General features: G+C 35.6%; 1 protein-coding gene across 1 annotated transcript; it reads right to left on the bottom strand.

Annotated features, from left to right (window-relative positions):
* Window positions 1–307: 307 nt before the first annotated feature.
* LOC149564181 (riboflavin synthase-like) lies at window positions 308–19,207 on the bottom strand. Its single transcript, XM_089827242.1, has 2 exons — window positions 18,695–19,207; window positions 308–890 (listed from the first exon to the last, which is right to left on the bottom strand). Exons 1-2 carry the CDS (start codon window positions 19,158–19,160, stop codon window positions 487–489), a joined length of 870 nt encoding a protein of 289 aa, XP_089683368.1. The 5' UTR covers window positions 19,161–19,207; the 3' UTR covers window positions 308–486.
* Window positions 19,208–21,710: the final 2,503 nt, after the last annotated feature.

Genomic DNA, 21,710 nt, shown 5'->3' on the forward strand with positions numbered 1-21,710 from the left:
TTTGAATTCTGAAAATGCAGGTTGTCCTTTGTGACAGAAATTCTAAAATGTAGCTAATCATATATAAGATCTGATCTTTGCCTCCATATAGAAGTGATATGTTTGATACGAAAACATTACTTTCCACAAAAAAAAAATTTCTTAGCTTCCAGTAAAGCTGGGTTCTACTGCATTTTTGGAGTCTTTCATGGTGCTTACACATTGTGTTAAGAATGTCTAGATTCACAACATATAGATTCTAAATTACCATCAAAATCATATACCAATGGACTCGCTTCCATGACACAATATATGTTTAGATGAAAGATACAAGTGTCAAAAAAATTATTGAGACAAATTACCATTACAAAAAATTGTTTTACTCACCTGAGTACAGACTTAATTGATCTATTTCCATTGGATCTGTTAAAATTGCATGCCTAATACAAGCACCATTTAGGTCTCCATATTCAATGATCATATCTCTCATAGTTATAGATATTTCCTCTAGCCATTCAAAACAACAGGGTCCTTGTACCCACTCAAAAGTCTCTCAACATACTTCCCAAGGATATCCACCTCTAGGTTGACTTTACTGCCAACTTTCTTCCCAGGAATCACTACCTTCTGTTGGGTGTAAGCTACCAGCATAAAGTTAAAGCAATCTTCATCATCAAAAACATCAACAACTGTTAAGCTTGTGCCATCCACTGTTATAAATCCCTTTGGAACAATATACTTCAGCAATGCAGGGAGAGTTTTGACCTTGATCCATAGGGAGTCACCTTCTTCTTCCTTAGATACAATTTCCCCAGTCCCATCAACATGGCCCTGAACAAAGTGACCGCCCATTCTGGAGTTTGGTTGCAGTGCTCGTTCTAGATTGACATCAGACCCAGCAACAGTTTCTCCTAAAAGATAGAAAGAAGAAAGAAATTACAGACTGCCAGATTCTATAATCAATACTATCGTGAGATGTCCTTTGATTAAAAATTGTATAGAGTGCAAGAGGTATTAAATCTTAACTATGACAATAATATAATCATATGGTATGTTGAGTTCTCTGACCATTAGGTAAGCATATTGTATGCCGGAGTGAAAATTACCTACCTGTAGTTATTATGTGGGGTTAGATATATATGTAGCCATGGCTTGTAATCCATATTCATTGTCCATCCTGATGATGGTCTATCATGTTTTACACAATTTTCATTTACAAGCTCTTCAAGGAAATTAATTGTATTCAATGGGTTTCAGGAATACATCTAGATAGCGGCCATGTCTTATGGACAAAATTACCTGAAAAAGAAAGTGACCAAGAGCTGCACTGCAGCTGGAGTCCCTGCCTTATGCAAAAGTAAGAGACTTAGCAAAAAATAGGTCTGGTTTATACATATTAATATATAATTTAAATCTGTTTATAATATCTTCATGTACCAGGGTTTGCCCTTCCTCATTAAATGTTTGAGCCAAAGAGAAAACATTGGGATTTATGTCAATATTTTAATTCAAGCCAACTGAAACTGCTGATAAAATCATGCCCAACTATTTCACATATAAGAGTGCAAGCTAGAATTTATTGAAAATATGCATCCATTATTTTATTATTATTTTTCAAATGTATCTCAGCCCATCATTACAGGAAAGGAAGTCCATTCTTGAAGCACACTGAACAGCATCAAAAAGCATTCAGGAGGAAGTGATGTTATTACAAAAATGGCCCATAAAAAACAAGAAAGTTGACTGTTTGCAAAGTATCAAAACGAATTTAAGATGCTAAGATTGCTACAAACAACAGAAATTGAGATTATCATAAAAGTGTCCCAAAAAAACAAAATAGGTTCACTGTCTGAAAAGTGTTGGATTAAATTTAAGATGCTAAGATTGCAATGAAGAGAAATAATTTATAAATCCATTGAAATTTCTTCCTAGTTCCCCAGTTTAGCATTTTGGCAAGAACTCACATTTTGCAAGTACTTTGTTTTCAGATTTGTCACTTAACTCAATATTCTTACGCCCACACAAATGACAAATGAAACAACAGTTAAGTCAGATATAATGATGCTTTAAACTAACTCTGCTTATTTTACAAGGCGCAGCTACCTCAAATGATACACAATGAATGGAATCTATGGTGCTTTTAATCAAAAAGCAGATGAAAGGTGTAGCCATTAACTAGAAAGCTTTAAAGGCAATAATCATAACTAAATAGAATCCAAAGAGTCTATGCCACACCAAAAAATCATAAAATTTTGTAGCATTAAAAATAAATCATTGCCGCACTATTTGTTCAAAGACAAATCATTCACAGTAATGTGCATAAACAGAACTTCAAGCATTTCAATAGATAACAGCAAGCTATCCAAATAAGGGTACATCCAACATAAGAAGAATGAACCATTCATCAATCATAACACAAACTTCACAATCTCCAAAATCCCATTTAGATAACTTGCTTTAATATCTATCAGGCCAATGTATCCAAAAAAAAACGTCCCTGATTACAATAGCAATTCTCTATTATATAGCTTTAACCTACCTGAGTCTTTTCAATTTCGTAACTGTTTCTTTAAACAGTTACAGAATAGGACATAAAATATGAAACCTTTCATAACAATCTATTAATTTTTTAAAAATGAATTAAGGCATCATGTGTCAAAATAATATCTTCAATGTGAGTTTGACAGCTGAAAGATGACCCCCATGCATTGCCTCGACTCCAGAAATGTGATAATGAAATGAAAACTGTTAATTTCACAATTCTGTAGATTTTATTTGTCCTCAATTACATTCTGATTTCATTAACAGATGTTTATTCACACAATTACCTTGTTGCATACCAATAATTTTCTTGGGCTTCAAATCGATTCCCATGGACTATTTGGACTAAAGTAATGTACTCTTTCTATTATCAACCTTTACTTTGCCGCTTGCATTGAATGCCCAGCCTTCTTCTGAGTGTTGACACATTGCTATCAATATTAAGATTGACCTTAGGTGGGCAATTGAAAGCAACAGACATAGCCACACCTGAAGGTTAAGACATTGAACATTGAATATATCCTTCATAAGTGGGAATTATACGTCACTGTATATGATCTGTTCTATGTTGAAGATTGTAGCTGCGATAGAGATTTTTATCTCTAGAAACATGGGTGTTATTATCATTATGGTCACCTTCAGCTAAAGAGGACATTTATAATAATTGTAATATTAAATATAAAGACATGTCTTATGACATGCGTTTTGGCATGGAAACACACAGAGTTTGTGCATTTGAAAATGAAGAGTCGTGTTTTGGGAAATCAAGAGACCTTCAGTTGTAATATGAAGAGTCTCTCTATTTGTTATATATATCGCATCAAGAGAAGAACATTGTACACTCGAATATTATATTATCACTAAAGTGATCTTTTGTTGTGTGGCTCAGTTTTTCCCTTTATTTTTTTATAAGTTTTCCCAGGGTAATTTTTGGTGTATGTTGTAGCTGTTTTTTTCCCTTATTGCTGTTTACCTTTATTTCTGAGTCAAATATTCAACATGTTATCAGAGCAAGGTTTGATTACAGCATATAAGGACATCTATCCTTGCTTTTCTTGATCTAAGGATCTTTATTGGCTCTACAGTTTTTTTAAGGTTCTTGTATGAAGTTTCGCGTGAACACCTACATGTGTTAACACTCACTTGTATATCAGAGCCAGCTTTTTGGATGTTCAATTGTAGATATTTCAATAAATTGTGGGGCCAAAGATCATAGGTTGGTCCATTCCATGCAGAATATCAAATCGTCAGATTGCTTGGCTGAAGTTTTGTCCCATCACCATGCATGAACGAACCAAAGTGTTGACGTGCAAATAGTTATCCTTGCTCCATTGATGACTATTTTTATGCAGAACAAAATCATAAGAAGAGGAATGATTTTTATTCTTGTGAATATACTTGATGAATATTGAAGGTTGTGGTGCTCAAGTATATACACAAGCAGGAGGAACATGCAGGAAACCTTCAAACTCCATAGCCTCAAATTTAACGTTATTTATTCTGATGAGAAATTCCTTACACTTCTTTATTATTGCTTCGTGTGTGTGTTTTTGATCCGTATCTTCTTTTATGGGCCGGTATGTGCCTCCATCTGTAATGGAAGTCTTTTCATATTTTACCCGCCTTTCATTCATCACCGGCTGATAACTGAAGTTTCTTGTTGTATGCACTGGAGACATACCGTGATTCTGTGATGCTTTGAGTGTGCAGTGTTTGGTGTATCTTCTGCAATTGAAAGTGATTTACTTTTAATGATGGTCTTGTGGGGCGATTTTTGAACCATCATAATCCAGTATGGAAGATGATTTTGCTGCAGAAATGTAAGGAAACACATCCTTTAATTTTCTGTGAGCCATTATATTTCGCACTTTGGGAATAAAAGGCAAAATTCAGAGCTTCTCAATCCTAGCCAGTAGACCCATTTTGGTTCGCCATTGCCAAATTTGTCTTCTAATCCCATCCTCAAACCTTCTCAGATTCTAGGCATTCCATTCTCCGGCACTCAATGCTCTCAGTTTTCTCGACATAAATGTAATCAGAACCCATGGGGAATGCCTGCACATTCATAGAAAGCCTTCAAGACAATGTGCTCCTCCGTACCCGCACTTATTCTGAAATCAGTGCTCTTCATGCGTATACCAAACATAGTATTTATCAGAGTAACGAGAATTGCCGCGATTCGGGCGATTTTTGCGATTTTGTGATCTGAGGAAGGCTGGGTGATTTTTGCTGACTTGTCAAACCAGATTGCCAATTTCTGAGGCAAGAATTGCCTAAACCGGTGATTTCAACAATTGCCAAAATTGGCCCCAAAAATCGTCAAGTTGGTAAAAATCACCATTTTTTTAACATATGTGATGAATTTATTGTTTATATTCCTTGTTTATGTATGTTAGGCTTTAGCTTCTATTTGATGATGTTATAGTGTGTTTAAGTTATATTCAATAAAGGGTACATGAAATAAGTTTTAAATCTTTAAAATCTTTGACTTTGAAGGGTTTTTTCACCTTGCCAATTCATAGCCGATTCATAGGAGATTCCCGATTCAAGTAGGCCTTGCCGGTTCCGATGTTTGGATCTTTGGTATTTATTGAAGGCGATTCTTGTGCCACGAGAATGCAAAGACAGAGATAATTCTTGTTTCATTGTCTCTTGGAATTCATTGGGTGGACATCGTTACGAAGTAAGTGCTCTATTGTCAACCGTGGAAATCTAGGTGGGTGAAAGCCAACTACTTGAAGTTCGAATTACAGAACTGAGACGTGAGCATCGCGAATGCCCAACAGGAGTGATACCATTCAATCACCATAGATCTAGTGGAGATCAATAACATTTTGACAGTGCTCAATGTCGGATTCATTGCCCACACCTTGGTAATCATTTTTTTTATTAATACAGCTAATTGATTTGCCAACGCTCTCCAAACCTGTCAGAAAAGATGGTTGATTTTGATCTATGAAAAGAACGAACAAAGTGGATGCATTGTTTGGAGCCGTTGGGTGACAATCTTCTTCATTGTGATTGGGCGGTATGTTTTTTAAGTTGATACATTATTATACTTCAAGTTTCTCGAAATATGGTGGAATATCCCTTTGTTGAGAATCAAGTTCTGCACTCTGCACTAGCATCAATTTTTTAGTTCATGTGTAGTATGTCTTAGGTGTATTTTTTAATTTATATTAAGATTTGTTAAGGAAAGTTATTTCAAAACGGGATCTTCATTTAGCCTGTGCTGTTACAGTGATTAGAACTTTTGGCATTCTCTCTGCTCTGAAAAGTATATGATCATTGAGTCGATTTTGTGAAGAAAATTCACCATGCTACTACAGATCTGCACAGTCATCATTTAAGTGATAGAGAAATGACTTCTTAGTAGAGAAAAGCATGTCTCAGCCAGTGGTAAAGGATTTTGTCCTACACGCATCATGTATTAGAGTGCAGAAATTACCCTAAACTTCTAATGAAGAGTCTCAAGTTGCTGTTCTTAAAAATGAGTTGATATATCTCACTATACAGAGATAAGTATTTCTTGATTATGACTTTTTTGGGATTGGGAATAGTGTATGCTTGTAGCATTGATCTCTATGTAGGCTGATTCTTTGATTTATTATTAATCCATCCTGGTTGTTGAAGCAATACAGACTGTGTGGAGTTTTGGACTGAATTGGTGATGTATTATTGCATTCAGACGTTAGTCTCAGAGGGAGGTTTTCATTTGCTATCTTCCCATGGTGATCAAGATAGATCTTAATTAAAAGGGAGTTCTTATGGCATCCCCGCCGTTCTTTCATATGTTGGCACATGTTGTTAATATTTTGGTATTGTGGATTTTGAGACTCTTATTGGAAAAGAGTTTTTCAGCTATGATACCCTTTCTTGTTCATTACAAGTTCTTATTTATGTAAAATTATTCAAATTGTAGGGATAACCTGATAAATCTTTCACTTATGAAAGATTCATACTGAACATCATGTACAGAGAGTCCATTATGTCATCATGTTGAGAGATTTCGTGATGGGAGTTGGAAGTCATGTTGAAATAGTCCATGACTGTATTACATTGAGAGAGGCCACGATGAAAGTTAGTTGTAAACCTCACTCACTTGTCATGTTAAGAGATTCCATTTCACCATCATGTTGAGAGAGTCCGTGATGAAAAGCTTGTTGTGAGTCTTTCAGATAGATTCATGTTGAGTGATTCCAAGATTAATAATATTGAGTGACTTGTTTCACCTATCATGTTAAGTGATTCCATAATTATTAACTTAGTTACCTAGTTCTACCCCCAGACTTCAAACTAGGCGAATTTCGAACCGGTTCTTGTTTCTGGTCCCAGTTCCCTTTTGGGTTCCACTTGGGTTCGAATCCAGGCAAGCTGGTTCCTCCAGGCCGAACCTAGGTAGAACTATGGTCGAACCAGGACATACCCAAGCAAGTGAAGTGCGAACCAAGTAGAGTTCCACAGAGATACATTATATAATTGAGTGCAGAAAATGATTATTACAGAATTTGAATAAAGATCTTTAACATTACAAAACAAAATTTTCTTAAGTTCAGATATTTATCACATCAAATTAAACTAGCACTCAATATATCTTCCGGTGAAATTTTTATATCCAATTGCCGATAATGACCCCTATTCAATAAATTGGAAGATTTGTATCGTGATAAATGATATTTTAAACATTAAACAACATCTTCAATAGGTGAAGGAAGCTGCAAGCTACTTATATAACATTTTTCCAAGTAGGATGTTAATTACAAACTAACAAGGTATCTGTACAATGAAAAGTAATAAGGATTCAGCAACTTAGAAAGCAGAAAGTCATTAGTGCAATTGATCCCATTGACATTGACACTATTTGAGAATCAACTATTGCCTTTAATGATGAGAAGAAGAAGATGAAGATTTAGATAATCCATTAGATGATTAAGACTTAGTATAAAGTTCTTACTATTGAAAGACACAACAATGATACTTCGACTCAATATTATTTTAATATTTTGTTATTGATAATAGATATGATGTTATGATTACAAGTTTATAGTGTTTTTGTTGTTTTTATATTACTATGTGGCTTTCTCATCTTAATTCATTCTTCTTGGCTGCATATATATTACAAGTTTTTGTACTAAAGAACCCAAACGAACCCAAATCGCATTTCAAAATTTTGTTGTACCAACAAACCGGTTCTTCGAACCCGAACTCGAACCGGTAACTTAGATTATTAACGAGTAAATTGTTCTCTTATAGTCATGTTGAGAGATTCCATAACATCACATTGAGAGAGTCCATGATGAAAGTTGGTTATGAACCTTGTAGGCTTGTCATGTTGAGAGATTCCATTGCAACATCATCTTAAGTGAGTCCATGATGAAAGCCGATTGTGATTTTTGCAGGATTTCATGTTGAGTGATTCCAGAATTACGTTTTCTTGTATGAGAATTTATGTGATTAGAATTTATCATTGACATTTTTGGTTGCACCTTTGTGGGACTATTTAGCTAAAGATCTCTCTCTCTCTCTCTCACTAAGAGGGAGTGTTGACGATTGTAGCTACAATAGAGATCTTTATTTCTAGAAATATAAGCGTTATACTCGTTATGGTCACCTTCAACTGAAGATGACATTTATAATGATTATAATATCAAATATAAAGACATGTGTCTTATGACATGCATTGAGGCATGGAAATATGAAGAGTTTGTACATTTGAAAATGAAGAGTCGTGTTCTGGGAGATTCAAGAGACCTTTGGTTGTAATGTGAAGAGTCTCTCTATTTGTTATATATATTGCATCAAGTGAAGAACATTGTACACTTGAATACTTTATTATCAATAAAAAGATCTTTTGTTGTGTGGCTGGGTTTTTCCCTTCATTTTTGAAAGAGTCTTCTTAGGGTAATTTTTGGTGTATGTTGTAGCTGTTTTGTTTCCCTATTACTATTTATCTTTATTTAAGGGTGAAACAATCAATATTGTGTAGGCATCATGTGCAGGTTGGTAAAGGTAATAGTTTCTTTCAACCAATTTTCTAGTTATGACTATACATTTGTAGTCTTCTTTTCATAATACTGATATTCATGTAGTGGCCCTTTGGCATCCTTCAAATACCAAAGAAACTACAACTCCTCAAGAATGAGAACTAAAAAAGCTTTGCTTCTTCCATCCTCACCACAAGTTGTTGGACCAAACTTCTGGATGTCCTCCTTTGGGTCATTAGGAGGATCATAATGATTAATCCAATCCATGGCTAGGATATCAAGTTCTCTGTCTGTAATATCAATCTACCATGGCATCATCGAGCATAGCAATGTGAGATTTCAATTTCATTCCATATGCATCAACACGATTTTTTTCACAAACTACAACCACGAATTGTGTTTTTTCCCCATTCGTATTCCCTTGTATTGACCTTAAAGGTCATTCTCTCTTGTCGTTCTCTACCTGTAAAGAAGTTCTAAAATGCTAAAATCCCTTTTCTGTTACATGCTTTGCTCTGTTTTCAACAAAAATCTCATGTCTTGTTCTCAGTTGTTTGCCACAAGGATGGGAATGACTAATGAATTCTCCTTTAGCTATTTGAAGAAATGACACACAAAGACCACTTTTAGAATCCAAATTACTACCAATTGCATTGTTCTATTTCCAACTAATCCATTTTGTATGTATGTTGTAATTGTTGTTCACAACATTTAGTTTCGAGCTCAATTTCATTGCACGTGAAAATGTTATTGTATCTTTGTTTCCTTGTAAATTTGATACTAACACAATGTTGCTTATATTTACAGGATTTTGACCAACATTCGATTTCCTCTGTTATCTTCACATGGTTTTCCTTCTCTTTCTAAGGTTTCTGAATCATCTATTATTGTCGTGGAGTCTGATCAATCTCCAAGTGGGAGATTGTTGTGATGTGGAGCCTAATCAGACTAAGAGGTTTATTTGGCGTGGTTTCCCCCCACTTATTTCTACAGGGGTTTGGGGACAGCGCCCTTGTGGGGTCTTGGGGTAGCGCCTCAGGTGCACTTCCTATTGCAGTACAGGGTGGGGTCAAGGGGCAACGCCCCCACAGGGGTTTTCGGGGGCAACGCCCTAAAGCCAAAAATGACTCACTATCATAAAAGGCATCGGTTGTTATTTTTCTATTGAAAGACTTATTCTAGCCCTAATTTTGTAAGCGGCAAAAGCTTGTATAAAATGGCTTAGGGTTAAGGATTTCATGATGTATGATGATATTGTAGCTTCTTGCGGCGGTATTGAGCTATAAGGGACTACAGATTGTAATCACTGGATAATAATAATATTGGACTTGTTGGTGGACGTAGCCCAGGGATTGGGTGAACCACGTTAAATCCTTGTGTCTTGTTTTCTCTTTTGTGCGATTTATTATTTTTTAATATTGGTTATGTTTGCATGTAACTGTTATTTCTGTCTATGGTTAATCCTAAAATCATCTTCATAGGTCACCAACTTTTTTGACTTGAAAGTTTCTAAAGCGTTTTCAACAAATTATTTTTGTGCTAGCTTCACATTATACCATTGTATTATAAACTCCACAACTTGCATGACATGAATAGTTACCAGATCAAATTCTCCTTTCAGTTCCATTCTCCAATTAGTTTTCAGTTCTTGCTTTAGCGTTGTTTTGATTCAAGTGACAAATCAGGTTTTAATAGGGGTTCTATTGACCAAAACAGAAACCAATATTGGTTCCAGAACCTATCAAAGCCTTTGATGGCTAACAGCAACTTTTGAAGACACTTGGTTGTATTAAAATGCCGAAAATAGTAAGACTCATACCATTAAGGAAGTGATGACATGCAATCAGCAATTTGATGAGGTTGTCAATACTTATAAAATGCCCGCCAACTTTGAGCTTTTTCAATAAAGCTTTTACAACACTTAAGGAGAGTGGAAATGATCCATTCCTTTACCATTTTATATAGCATGTTGAGTCCGGGATCAAGTTTTTAACTTATTGTGCCAATGAATATTCTTTTTTTCTCTTGTCAATATTATAAACTTTTAATCATCAAAATTCCATTTACACAGGCTTTCCATAAGACAGTTCACAGAACATATAGAGAGCATCTTTTAATTCCGACATTGCTTGACCAACTCCATGTTGAAGAAAACTTTTGCAATGCAAGCCTATGGCTCAAGATTATCAATTCTGAAATCCATGATATGAAAATATATTGCACCAATGAACTGTTCATTTTTCTTTCAATGCTTTGTTTTAATCTCACCAATATCGCTATAGCATTTACTAGAAGAATTAAAAATGGCAATTCTGTTGTACTCACATCAGCATGGTACTCACTGATTATTCAACTGAAACCATCTTTCAGTGTGTGTCAAAACCCCCCGTCTTGCTTTCTTGAAATATTCTCTTGCTACTAAAGTCAAGACAAGTCCATAAACATAATGCAAATCCTGTTGTACACCACCTTTAGTAGCATCCCAAATGACACCAGGAGACTGTTCCTTTTGTCTCCAGAACTGGTAGTCAGTAAATATTTTCACGGCAACATTTAACCAATTTCTTTTCAACAAATCAACAAGAGATAACAGAATGCGTATGCAGAGATTAATCCACTCATAGGCACTCTCATTATCTATGGGACAGTGGCAGAACCTAAAAGTTCACATTTGGCTGTGTTTCAAATAGGGGCCAACACTTGTCTTGCAGTTTCCAGTTTAAGTCACACAAAGAAGAAAAGAATATGCACATAACATCAACTAGGCAGACAATCAGGGCATACAAGCATTGAGATCAGAAGGCAAAATAGCACCCAAACCAGTACTTGGGTTGATGGCGACTACATCCAAACCTTTCTCTCCTTTGCACCCAGTGTTTTTGCCACAGGGTACCAAACCTATTGCATGCATCCATCACAAAGAGGGAAAATGTAGAAGAAAATAATTGTAAAAACAGGGAGTGAGTGAAACAGAAGAGACCAAAATTTAAATTTGTGAGAGCAAACAAATCTCTCATTGTACCCTTCAAGCTGCTGTCTGTGCAATAATTCTTTCTGCAGCTTCCAACCCTGATAGAAACCCTTGGAGAGAATATTTTGCAAATATGAGATGTTTGAAAAGAAGATTATCCCCACTGCAATCATCTGGGGGGAGCAATTATGTGGCTGACCCTACTAGACCAGGGATGTGAATTGCTTTACTATTGCCGCCTGACTTATCATGCCAATTTTTACGCTGCTCATAAGAATAATAGAAAAATTAAAAAGCTAGTACATAAACATTGCAAGATACAAAGAAATGCATCTTATCTTTGCAAACTGATTGGCGAAAAAATATTTTCCTTTATTTTCAAATGCGAAATTGAGAAAACCATGGGCAAACATGCAGGCTGACAATCACAAAAAAATGAAAAAAAAAACAGCAAAAAATAGATTTGGAAAATGAAACGATTCCAAACCATAGCATCTCTTTATTTTTGTTTGATGGCATGGAATTCAACCTGCCAACTAATTGCAGAAAGTGGATTGAAAAAAAAAGGCCTAAACCTACAAAGGCAAGGACTCCAAACTAACCCTGTAGGAATACTAAAGCTCCAAGGACTAAACGGAATGTGTTCGAGTGTCAAAAGCATTGGAGTTCACTAATGAATGTTATGGTAAATCAATGTTGCTATAGTTGTATTAAACAAAGGAGATGAAAGCTCCTTATATAGATTTACGAAGAGGATGTTTCTAAAAAAAACAATCATAAACTAAAGCCGGAAATAGAAACTACTCAATAAACTAAAGAATAACTAAGATGACCATTAAAGAAACATTATAATATTCTTATACCCTCCCTTAATGGTCATTGTATAACTGTTGTCTATTGGTCACAAATTCTACTAAACATTTTATTGTTGCTGAGACCCTCACTAGATCTGCAAAATGTTAATGACCAAGAAGCCAAAATTCGCCATAACAGAACAGAGAAGGGTGCCCCCTTCTTCACAATGCTTTGCAACAAGAGACAACAGCCTATCACTGAGATGATTATGCCACTAACCCTCCCAGAATCAGTAAAACATCTGACCAAAAATCATCATAATATATCCAACCTGTTGTTGGATAATGGAGCTGCTCTTCCTTGGAGACACAGACAAACAATGAGAACAAATACACAATTTTGAGGGAAAATCGACAAACCCTCCAACCTTTGCAGATGAACATGATGCCCCAAAACAGATTTACAAAAAGGCACGATTTTTTAAAGAAAAATCAACAAAAACCAAACATAATTTTTGAGGTGAAAATTTGACCAAAACTCAACATGATTTTAGATGTGAAAAATCAATCAAAACCAAACAATACAATACTTCATTTTTTAGGAAAAACGGTAAAACCCACAGGATAATTTTTGACGAAAAAAATTATAAACCCAAAAAGGAATCCCACGCAACTTTGCGAATTAGAGAATTAGAAATTTTTTAAGGGAAATAATTATGAAAACCTATTAGAAATTTTTTTTAGAGCAAAACCTATGAAAACCCACCAGAATTTTTCAGGGAGGCAAAACACAAGACTTCGCATGGTAAACTAGCACATGCAAGTACATGCAACCCTCAAAATTCAGAGACTTTTGAGGCAACCAAGAAATTGCACGATCAAAACCCTTGCCAAGCTTGCGATTTCCAGCAAAAATCCTTGAAGACTAACCACAGTTCCATAAAATGCCTCTAATGTTTTTTACTTCTAAAAATCGAAAAACAATTTCTGGAAAAAAGTTCATATTAGAAGAGGTTCGAATTTCCTTAAAAAAACTGCCAAATTTTATGAAATCCCATCGACTTGCTCTGATACCATGTTATGGTCAATACTAAATCAATGGTTGTAGTTGTATGGAACTTAGGAGATGAAAGCTCCTTATATAGATTTACAAAAACAAAATCATGAACTAAAAACCGAAATAGAAACTACCTAATAAACTAAAGACTAAATTAGATGACCATTAAAGAAACATTATAATATTCTAATAATGAAGCCCCATATTTCTAGAAGATATCATAGGGTGTTAACATTGGATCTCTTCTTTTTCCTAAATATAAAGATACACAATTGAGCAAGTGCACTGCCAGAGCTAAATCCTTCTCCAAGACTAAAGAGTAAAAGTACCATATAAGAATTATTATTGTGTTCAAAATTGTAACCTATGAAACCAAAAGACCAAAAATACTAGTAAAAGCTAAAGACCGCATATATCCTCGAGAATTAAAACCAATTTGATGCCCTCTATGGTAAGTGTCTTATCATTAAGCTCATTTCTTCTTAATCGGGCAAGAGGTTTATGTAGGATTGCCTTCTTCCTCCTCCTCTTATCTATAGTCAGTCAATACTAACCATAGGTTGCAGTTGGGTGGAAAAAATTCTCGACGACTAACCACAGTTCCATAAAATACCGCTAATGATTTTTATTTCTAAAAATTGAAAAACAATTTCTGGAAAAAATTCCATATTAGAAGAGGTCCGAATTTCCTTAAAAAATCTGCCAAATTTTATGAAATCCCATTGACTTGCTCTGATACCATGTTATGGTCAATATTAAATCAATGTTGCTATAATTGTATTGAACAAAGCAGATAAAAGCTCCTTATATAGATTTACAAAGACAAAATCGTGAACTAAAAACGGAAATAGAAACTACCTAATAAACTAAAGACTAAATTAGATGACCATTAAAGAAACATTATACTTTATAATATTCTAATAATGAAGCCCCATATTTCTAGAAGATATCATAGGGAGTTGACATTGGATTTCAAACTTTTCCTAAATATAAAGATACACAATTGAGCAAGTGCACTGCCAGAGACAAATCCTTGTCCAGGACTAAAGAGTAAAAGTACCATATAAGAATTATTATTGTATTGAAAACTGTAAACTGTGAAACCAAAAGACCAGAAATACTAGTAAAAGCTAAAGACTGCATATATCCTTGAGAATTAAAACCAATTTGATGCCCTCTATGGTAGGTGTCTTATCATTAAGCTCATTTCTTCTTAATTGGGCAAGAGGTTTATGTAGTATTGCCTTCTTCCTCCTCCTCTTATCTATAGTCAAGTCAGTACTAACCATAGGTTGCAGTTGGGTGGAACACTATCTGTGCTGGATTGGTGTTCCACATACATGCTTATCTAAACAATTCTGACTGAATCTTGTGTAGCCACCACAGCTTCCTTATTGTTCATTTGGGCTTGAAGTTGAAGAATTAAGCTCGCTAATGATTAGAAGTCAGTAGCAATTGAATGTCATCGAAGAGGAGATTCAATTGTTAGCAAGGCAGGTTTGAAAGGTTTGGGAAATCTCATCAACTTACTGTCAATTTGAGAGAAAAAAATTCTTATCGGCCATCTTTTCTTATAGTTCTTCCGTTGTAGCATCAAGGAGGAGAAGGAAGACAGTGAGTACACCAGTCTTGTCAAATTTTGAAGTGTAATTACAGATGGCCATGCTTTTCCTGAAGGATTTTGTGCCATATACAGAGGCCAAATCTTTAGCATTGGGAGATATTAGCCTAGTGTAGGGGTAACATTCCATGACATATCAAGAACTAAGGAAGGATAGTGATGGATGTAAAGGGTTGGAAAAATTTGGTGTGAGTGTAATAATTGGGATCTTCTGTTGGTAGTGGATGATCAAAGGCTGTGAAGGTGTGATATCTTAATATGGACTTTATCTATGGAGAGCTAATGGGTTGCCTGTTAGAATAGCAGAAAGGACTGTCACTAAACAGAATTTGAATATCAAATATGATTTGGGGAATGTCCTATATGCACATGGCTCCACTGCTGAAAAATATTAGACTAGTTAAGTGAGTGCATTGAGGCATTACAATTGCAAACTGAAGCAGAGCAGCAAGGTAAGGTTCCCCCTATTGCTGAATCTCTTCGTCCATCCTCTTGATTTATTCTTTCTCCTTGGGACCCTAGTTTCCTAATGTGGTTGAAATATGGCTATGGACATGATATTCACTGATGGCGATTCCATTGTTCGTTGTTCTATTTGGAAGGAAAGTAGGCAGTGATGCTTGATTTTATTCCTTATACCACAGCTCCTCCTTGAACAGAGATGGGTGACAATCAAGTTGATTCTAGCCATTAATGCTTTGACAGGACAAGTAGCCCATGCAGTTGCATAAGGAATTCGTCACTTAAAGGCAAATCTTAACTGATTGCACTATTAAGTATTCTGGGATTTTTGCTGAAATTTAAGCTTTGGCACTGACAGGGAGAATATCATATACTGACTGTGATTTGTGTGCCTTCTATACTACAGCAAATGTTAATGTCCCTATTTTAATTAAAACCTAGATCAATTAACTTTAACTAGTGTTTTCCTTATTTTCAGTGAGCTAAGGTGAGCAGCAGGGGTATATTTTATTTTATATTTACTTGTTCCTGTTTTAATTCATGTTTTTGGGAGTTTTGGGTATCAAATATTTATATATTATTTAAAATATCGCCAGGAAAGCATTGGTTTTCTCAAGAAGCCAATTATAGATGATTCCTGGCAGTTACAACAAGAATCTAGGACAGGTGTTATTCCCAATATGATATTGTAAGTGGTGGAGTGTGAGAATTGGCGGGATTTTTTAGTGCATATTCAAATTTATTTTTCCCTTCAAAAGAAGGCTTTCGGATTTTGGATGCCTAGTTTGGCCTAAGATCTACAAATTCATGGCTAAAGACTTATAGTGGATCTTTTGCTAGTTTGACTTCTCAATTCTTGCATTGTATGAACTCCTTGTTCTGCAATGTCAATCATCTTTTGTGGATGAAAACCCATAAGAGATTAGAGCTTGTGGACAAAAACTCATTTTAGTTGTAGAGGTCAGAGGATAAAACCCCTTTGACTCCGAAGAGCATTCTCACACAGAAGTGCAATGGAGCTTTATGGGATTGTGTGAATCAGCTAAAGTTGGTCTAATTTCTGTGTGTAAGTGTGAATTTTACAATTTGATTTCCAAATTTGCAATAAGAGTATCAACATATTTGAACAGTTATATTGCTATAGCATCTTCTGTGTTGTTTGGGTGAGATATTGACAATGTAAAGCCAAGATTTGACTTGTAGCCAATTTTGCGTAAAAGTGCAATATAGTTCCAATATTTCTGTTGTTGTGTGTGCTACTGTTTATACTAGTATTTTTTCAATACAGGACATGTACAAGAGCTGGAGATACCATTTTTGCTATGGATGAGGTTGGGTGGTTTCAGTGTGTCCATTGACAATGTGTCTGATGAAGTGGAGTGTGAGTTCTATGCTTTGTTTGCTCCATATCGTATTTGATGTTTTAGTGTCATGCCCTTAAAATGGGTCAACCAGAATAACAATTCCTATGCAACTAAAATTGGGCAAACCAGAATAAGATGTCAGTGGCCATGTAACAAATAGCACCTCCTTGTTGGAATGAACCATTAAGGTTTATAAGGGAGGCCAACTTATTTAATTAAGATTATTTCAAGGATGGTTGCTGGGCAGTGATTCCATTAAAATAGCAAGAATAACTTGAGTTAAACAACACAGAAGGGTAGCATTTATTTGTGCAGCGTTACATCCATTGCAAGGGCAATGGACTTAGCGAAACATTGAAAAGGTGTGACTCCTCACTTGAAGATATAAGAGTAAGGACTAATTCAATTGGACAAGCATTATCATCCATGAAGGACCAACAGAATGAATGGAAATAAGCATCCGATCTATAATCCAAAAGTAAGACAAATAAGAGCAGAATTTTGTCTGATACCGTCAGCCTATATATTTGTAAGTTTATGCACGGCAATGTGAATTGAGCAGATGAATGCAATATTGATATTTTTCTGAAATATATAGGGAGAATCAATTATAAAACATCAATGAACCAATGGATCAGTAAGAGATTTTGAGATCTGAATTGAATTCGGAAAAAGAAGCAATTTTACATTTTACAAGTCATTGGTATGCAATAGGGATGAGCCTACTGTTTATTAAGGAAAACCTCCTATGAAGTCTTTGATTTATTTATTATTGAATTAGATTGCCAATCCATCGAGGATTTAGGATAAGCATTATTCATTGGATTTCAATAAAGCAATTATATTAGAAACTAGCAAGAAAGCATAATAGGGAGATGCAGGAGTACAGGTCCCCTCAATTGAGTTGGTTGCTTGTAGGCCAAGTGGCCGGATTGACTTGGTTGGTTGTTCCACGCTCTTGGGCATAATTGTGGAAGCTAGTCTTCCACAATGCTTTCCCCTCAAGTTTTTAATATGGTTGAAGTTGTAGTGTGCATGTTTATAACAGGAAACTTTCTTATCATTTGTTTGATGTTAATTGATTATTTTCCCTAATTTCAATTACTATTGTGTAATCTAGTGAAAGAATACTCTAATAAATAAATTATTTTTCTTGATTTGTTATTTTTTTGGGCAAAATTAGGTATATCCCTAAAGCGGATATTGCATTTTGCTGATATTTTGGCCTGTCATAACAGTTTCTCTTGTTATACAGATCATATTTAATATTGATAAGTAGGAGATAATTTCCATAGCAAGTCAAATTGTGATATTGCTATCAGGATTTAACTATGTGATTTTGAGTCAAACTCCTTGACCCATGTTTCATGAGTAGTGATTCAACATGAATCCATCTCTCATGAGAATAAATGGAACACTTAGCACTCATTAGATCTAGGTGATGCTCATATTTAATATTAATAAAACGTTTACAAGATATGCAACTTAAGAGTTGACTGACTAGATTTTCATTGCCCTATTCGGGTGTAGTTTAGATTCATTGTTATGTAGCTGTAAGAGTTTCATATGATTTATAGAGGTTGTAGAAGTTTCAATTGCTTGTGATGCATTGCCAGTGTTGATTTGCAAACAATACTATGTAATCTTAATAAAAAAAATTCAGATTTTGTTTGCCACAATTCTCAGACCTAATATTACTTACAGAAGCATTATCTAGCGTATTAAAGTGGCACCAATGCTAAGCTCTTGCTTATTAAATGAATACGAGATCCAATTCATTTGGTTGATTATATATCCTAACTGAGGAGACGGTGTACAATCTCTCCCAGATAAATTCGGCAAAAGTGATCCGATGGACTATGCCAATTGAGTCATTTCCAACACCTAGATGAATAATTTTAGAATAGATAAAACAACATACCTAGGGAAGTTTTTCTGAGTGTTTCAGGAGACAAACCCACTGTAAATGAGTTTGAATTGTACCTTGTCACAGTCAGACATGTACCGTTGACAGCAATGCTATCCCCCAACTTTATGTCTTCCACAACAAGCTTGGACTCTATTACCATCTCAAAACCCTCTTTGTCCGCAGTACCTATCTCCTTAACCTTTCCAACCTCCTCAACTATTCCAGTAAACATGCACCTGATACCTGCTTTCTTTGGGGCACTTGTTCTATAATATTGTCTGGGCCTAATTCTTCTGCATCCTTGTAACGAACTGCTGTTTAGTCCACCATATTTAGCTTTCGACAATGCTGAAGTCCGAATGCATTGCTGCTCAGCTAAGGTGCCAGAGATCATTAGAGAATGACATTTTCGTGAGGAAGATAAATGGGTGGACTTGAGGGTCTGTATTGAAAAGCTCAGTGAGCCCATGCAAGCCATATGCTCTCGAAAAAAATTCGTCACAGCTCTAGTTTATTTTGAACACTTTTTCGATTTTAAGCCGTATTTTACGGATTTAATTTATTAGATGCATAATTCGCACGGAGAAGTGAGGGCTAACTTGTCACTAGAGAGGAAATGTAAGACCTATAAAATAGACATTGAATTACTTAAGGTTGAAGTCACGCAACTCAGTAAAAAGTGCACCGGGCTAGGTGTTTTTGTACTAGAGGAAGTGTGTTGGCCTTTTTCGGGTGTTTAAGGGGTTCACTAGCAAGGTTTTTCTTTGGGTTGCAGCTTGGAGAGGGTTGTTCCTCAACCATGGTTTCAATTTCTTTTGGCTGGGGTCAAGTGGCATTATAAGTAGGTTGTACAAATGCATCCCATGCTATGGGGGTTTCCTAAAGTTGAAGCCCATGTATGACTAGTAGCTTAATTAGACCATGATGTGCCAAGGAATTCTCATGACCTTCCCTAAACTAAGTGCAAGCTCTTTTCAAGGAATGATACAGGTAATAGGGAAGATTAACAAGATGCCCTAACCTTAAGTGAAGCATGAGTCATAAATGATGTGCATAAACAAAATTGAAGTGGCCCTCATAGGTAATATACTAACCTATAAATTGGGCTACTGCATCCCATGGCGAAGGAAGGTTTTGCGTCGAGCTCCTTGTCCCTTAACAACCTCCATAGATCCGTTGCATTGCAGGAATTTGGTTATGCCAGTTTTCAATTCTGTAACCCAGGTACTTGCAGTAGGAAAATACAACTCACCAATTTGGAGAAAATCAGTTACAGCAGCCACTATTACTGGAAAGGTAATGCCCCATATTGTCACAGTGTCTTAAACAAAGGCTTGTGCAAATTCTTCAATGATGGCAAGGTCATAATCTTGCAACCGACGGAAGAAACAATGCCATCCCGCATGACGAAAAATCTTATAGGCTTCGCCATTTGCTAGTAACTTGTCCATAGAGTCTAGTTCAAACCGGTTGCGTTTTCCACCCATGAAACAAAGGATTGTTGAAGCTAGAATATGAACATAGAGGAATGGAGGGTTTGTTTTTAAGGACAAAAACAGGGAAAAATAATGGTGATAAGACTCTAACATGTGCAAAGGAGTCATAAATAGCAAGTGGCAGGGACAGAAATGATTAATTGGAGAGAAAATGCAAAGGTACGACACCCCCCCAACTTTGGCACGAAAATGTCCCGATTTCGCTAAAACTAGAGATAAGAAATAGAAAATAAAGTACAACAAAAATGGAGGGTAAGAAAACTTCCCTAAAAAGCAGAAGGATGATCATCTGATGATGACCGGTTGATGATAATCAGTATCAATGTCGCACGAGCCAAAGAAGTAGTAATGATGTCGAACAAGGTACGCAAAAGGAGGCAAATGTTGAGAAAAACCCAAGGAACGCCTCCAGAAAAGGAAGGCAGGAAGCAACACATGAGAAGTAAATAAGACCTGCAGCAAAAAGATTTGAAAAGGAACGATCATCAAAGCGGAAGCTATCGAGAGGAGACACGTGGCAGGTACAACAGTGTAGTCTACTTGAAAATTTGGAGCGACAGGAGGTCCACGAGTAAGGGACACCAAGAGAAGGGCAACAGGAACAAAGAGACCTCTTGTCGCATCCATCAGAGTTTATTGCTAGAGGTTGGTCTTGATGCTCTTGGTTTTTTTCTTCTTTTTCTTTTCTTTTCTCTCTTTTAAAAAAAAAATTCATTTACTTATGACACTAGGCCACCAAGAAATTGGTTTTCAATCAAGTGTCATCTGGAAGCACTGGCGAACCAGTTTTCGCTACTAGAGAGTTTGACAACTACAAGTCGCTAGCTTATCCAGTTTTTAACAAGTAGTTGGCCAACAACACCAGAGATTGGTTTTCATTGTTGGATCTTATATATATATATATATATATATATATATATATATATATATATATATATATATATATATATATATATATATATATATATATATATATATATATATATATATATATATATATATTGTAGCAATGTTGAAGGAGACCAAAGGGAACCATGGTGAGTTCTTTGGCAAGTTCCAAAAAGAAAGCTTCCTTAGAGAGAGGCTTCTCGTATAGCTTCAATCGATGACCATTAACGAGGAGCTTGCAATGTTTAGAGTCCATAATGTAGAGTTGAACTGCACTATTGTCATATACATGCTCAACTTCATAAGGTCTAAGCCATCTTGTATGAAACTTGCCTTTGAAATCTTAGAATTTGGAGTCGTACAGAAGTGCCCAATCACCAGGTTGGAAACAACATTGGATTTTCAAATTACATGATTGGATACAAAAGTAAGTTCATTACCCTATTACAATGGAAATAGTGTTAGATTTGGTAATGATGCATCATATTTGATTAAAGAAAAAGAATCAATAAGATTGACATATAAGATCATGTGCGACAATGCTTACTATGTGGAAGGACTTAACTATAATCTATTGAGTGCGTCATAATTGAATAGTTCAGGCTGTAAAGTTGAATTTGATCATAGAAAGGCTAAGATCTATG

This window comes from Cupressus sempervirens, chromosome 4 (assembly GCF_028749045.1).
Source record: "Cupressus sempervirens isolate cs-2001-9-10 chromosome 4, ASM2874904v1, whole genome shotgun sequence".
NCBI lineage: Eukaryota > Viridiplantae > Streptophyta > Pinopsida > Cupressales > Cupressaceae > Cupressus > Cupressus sempervirens.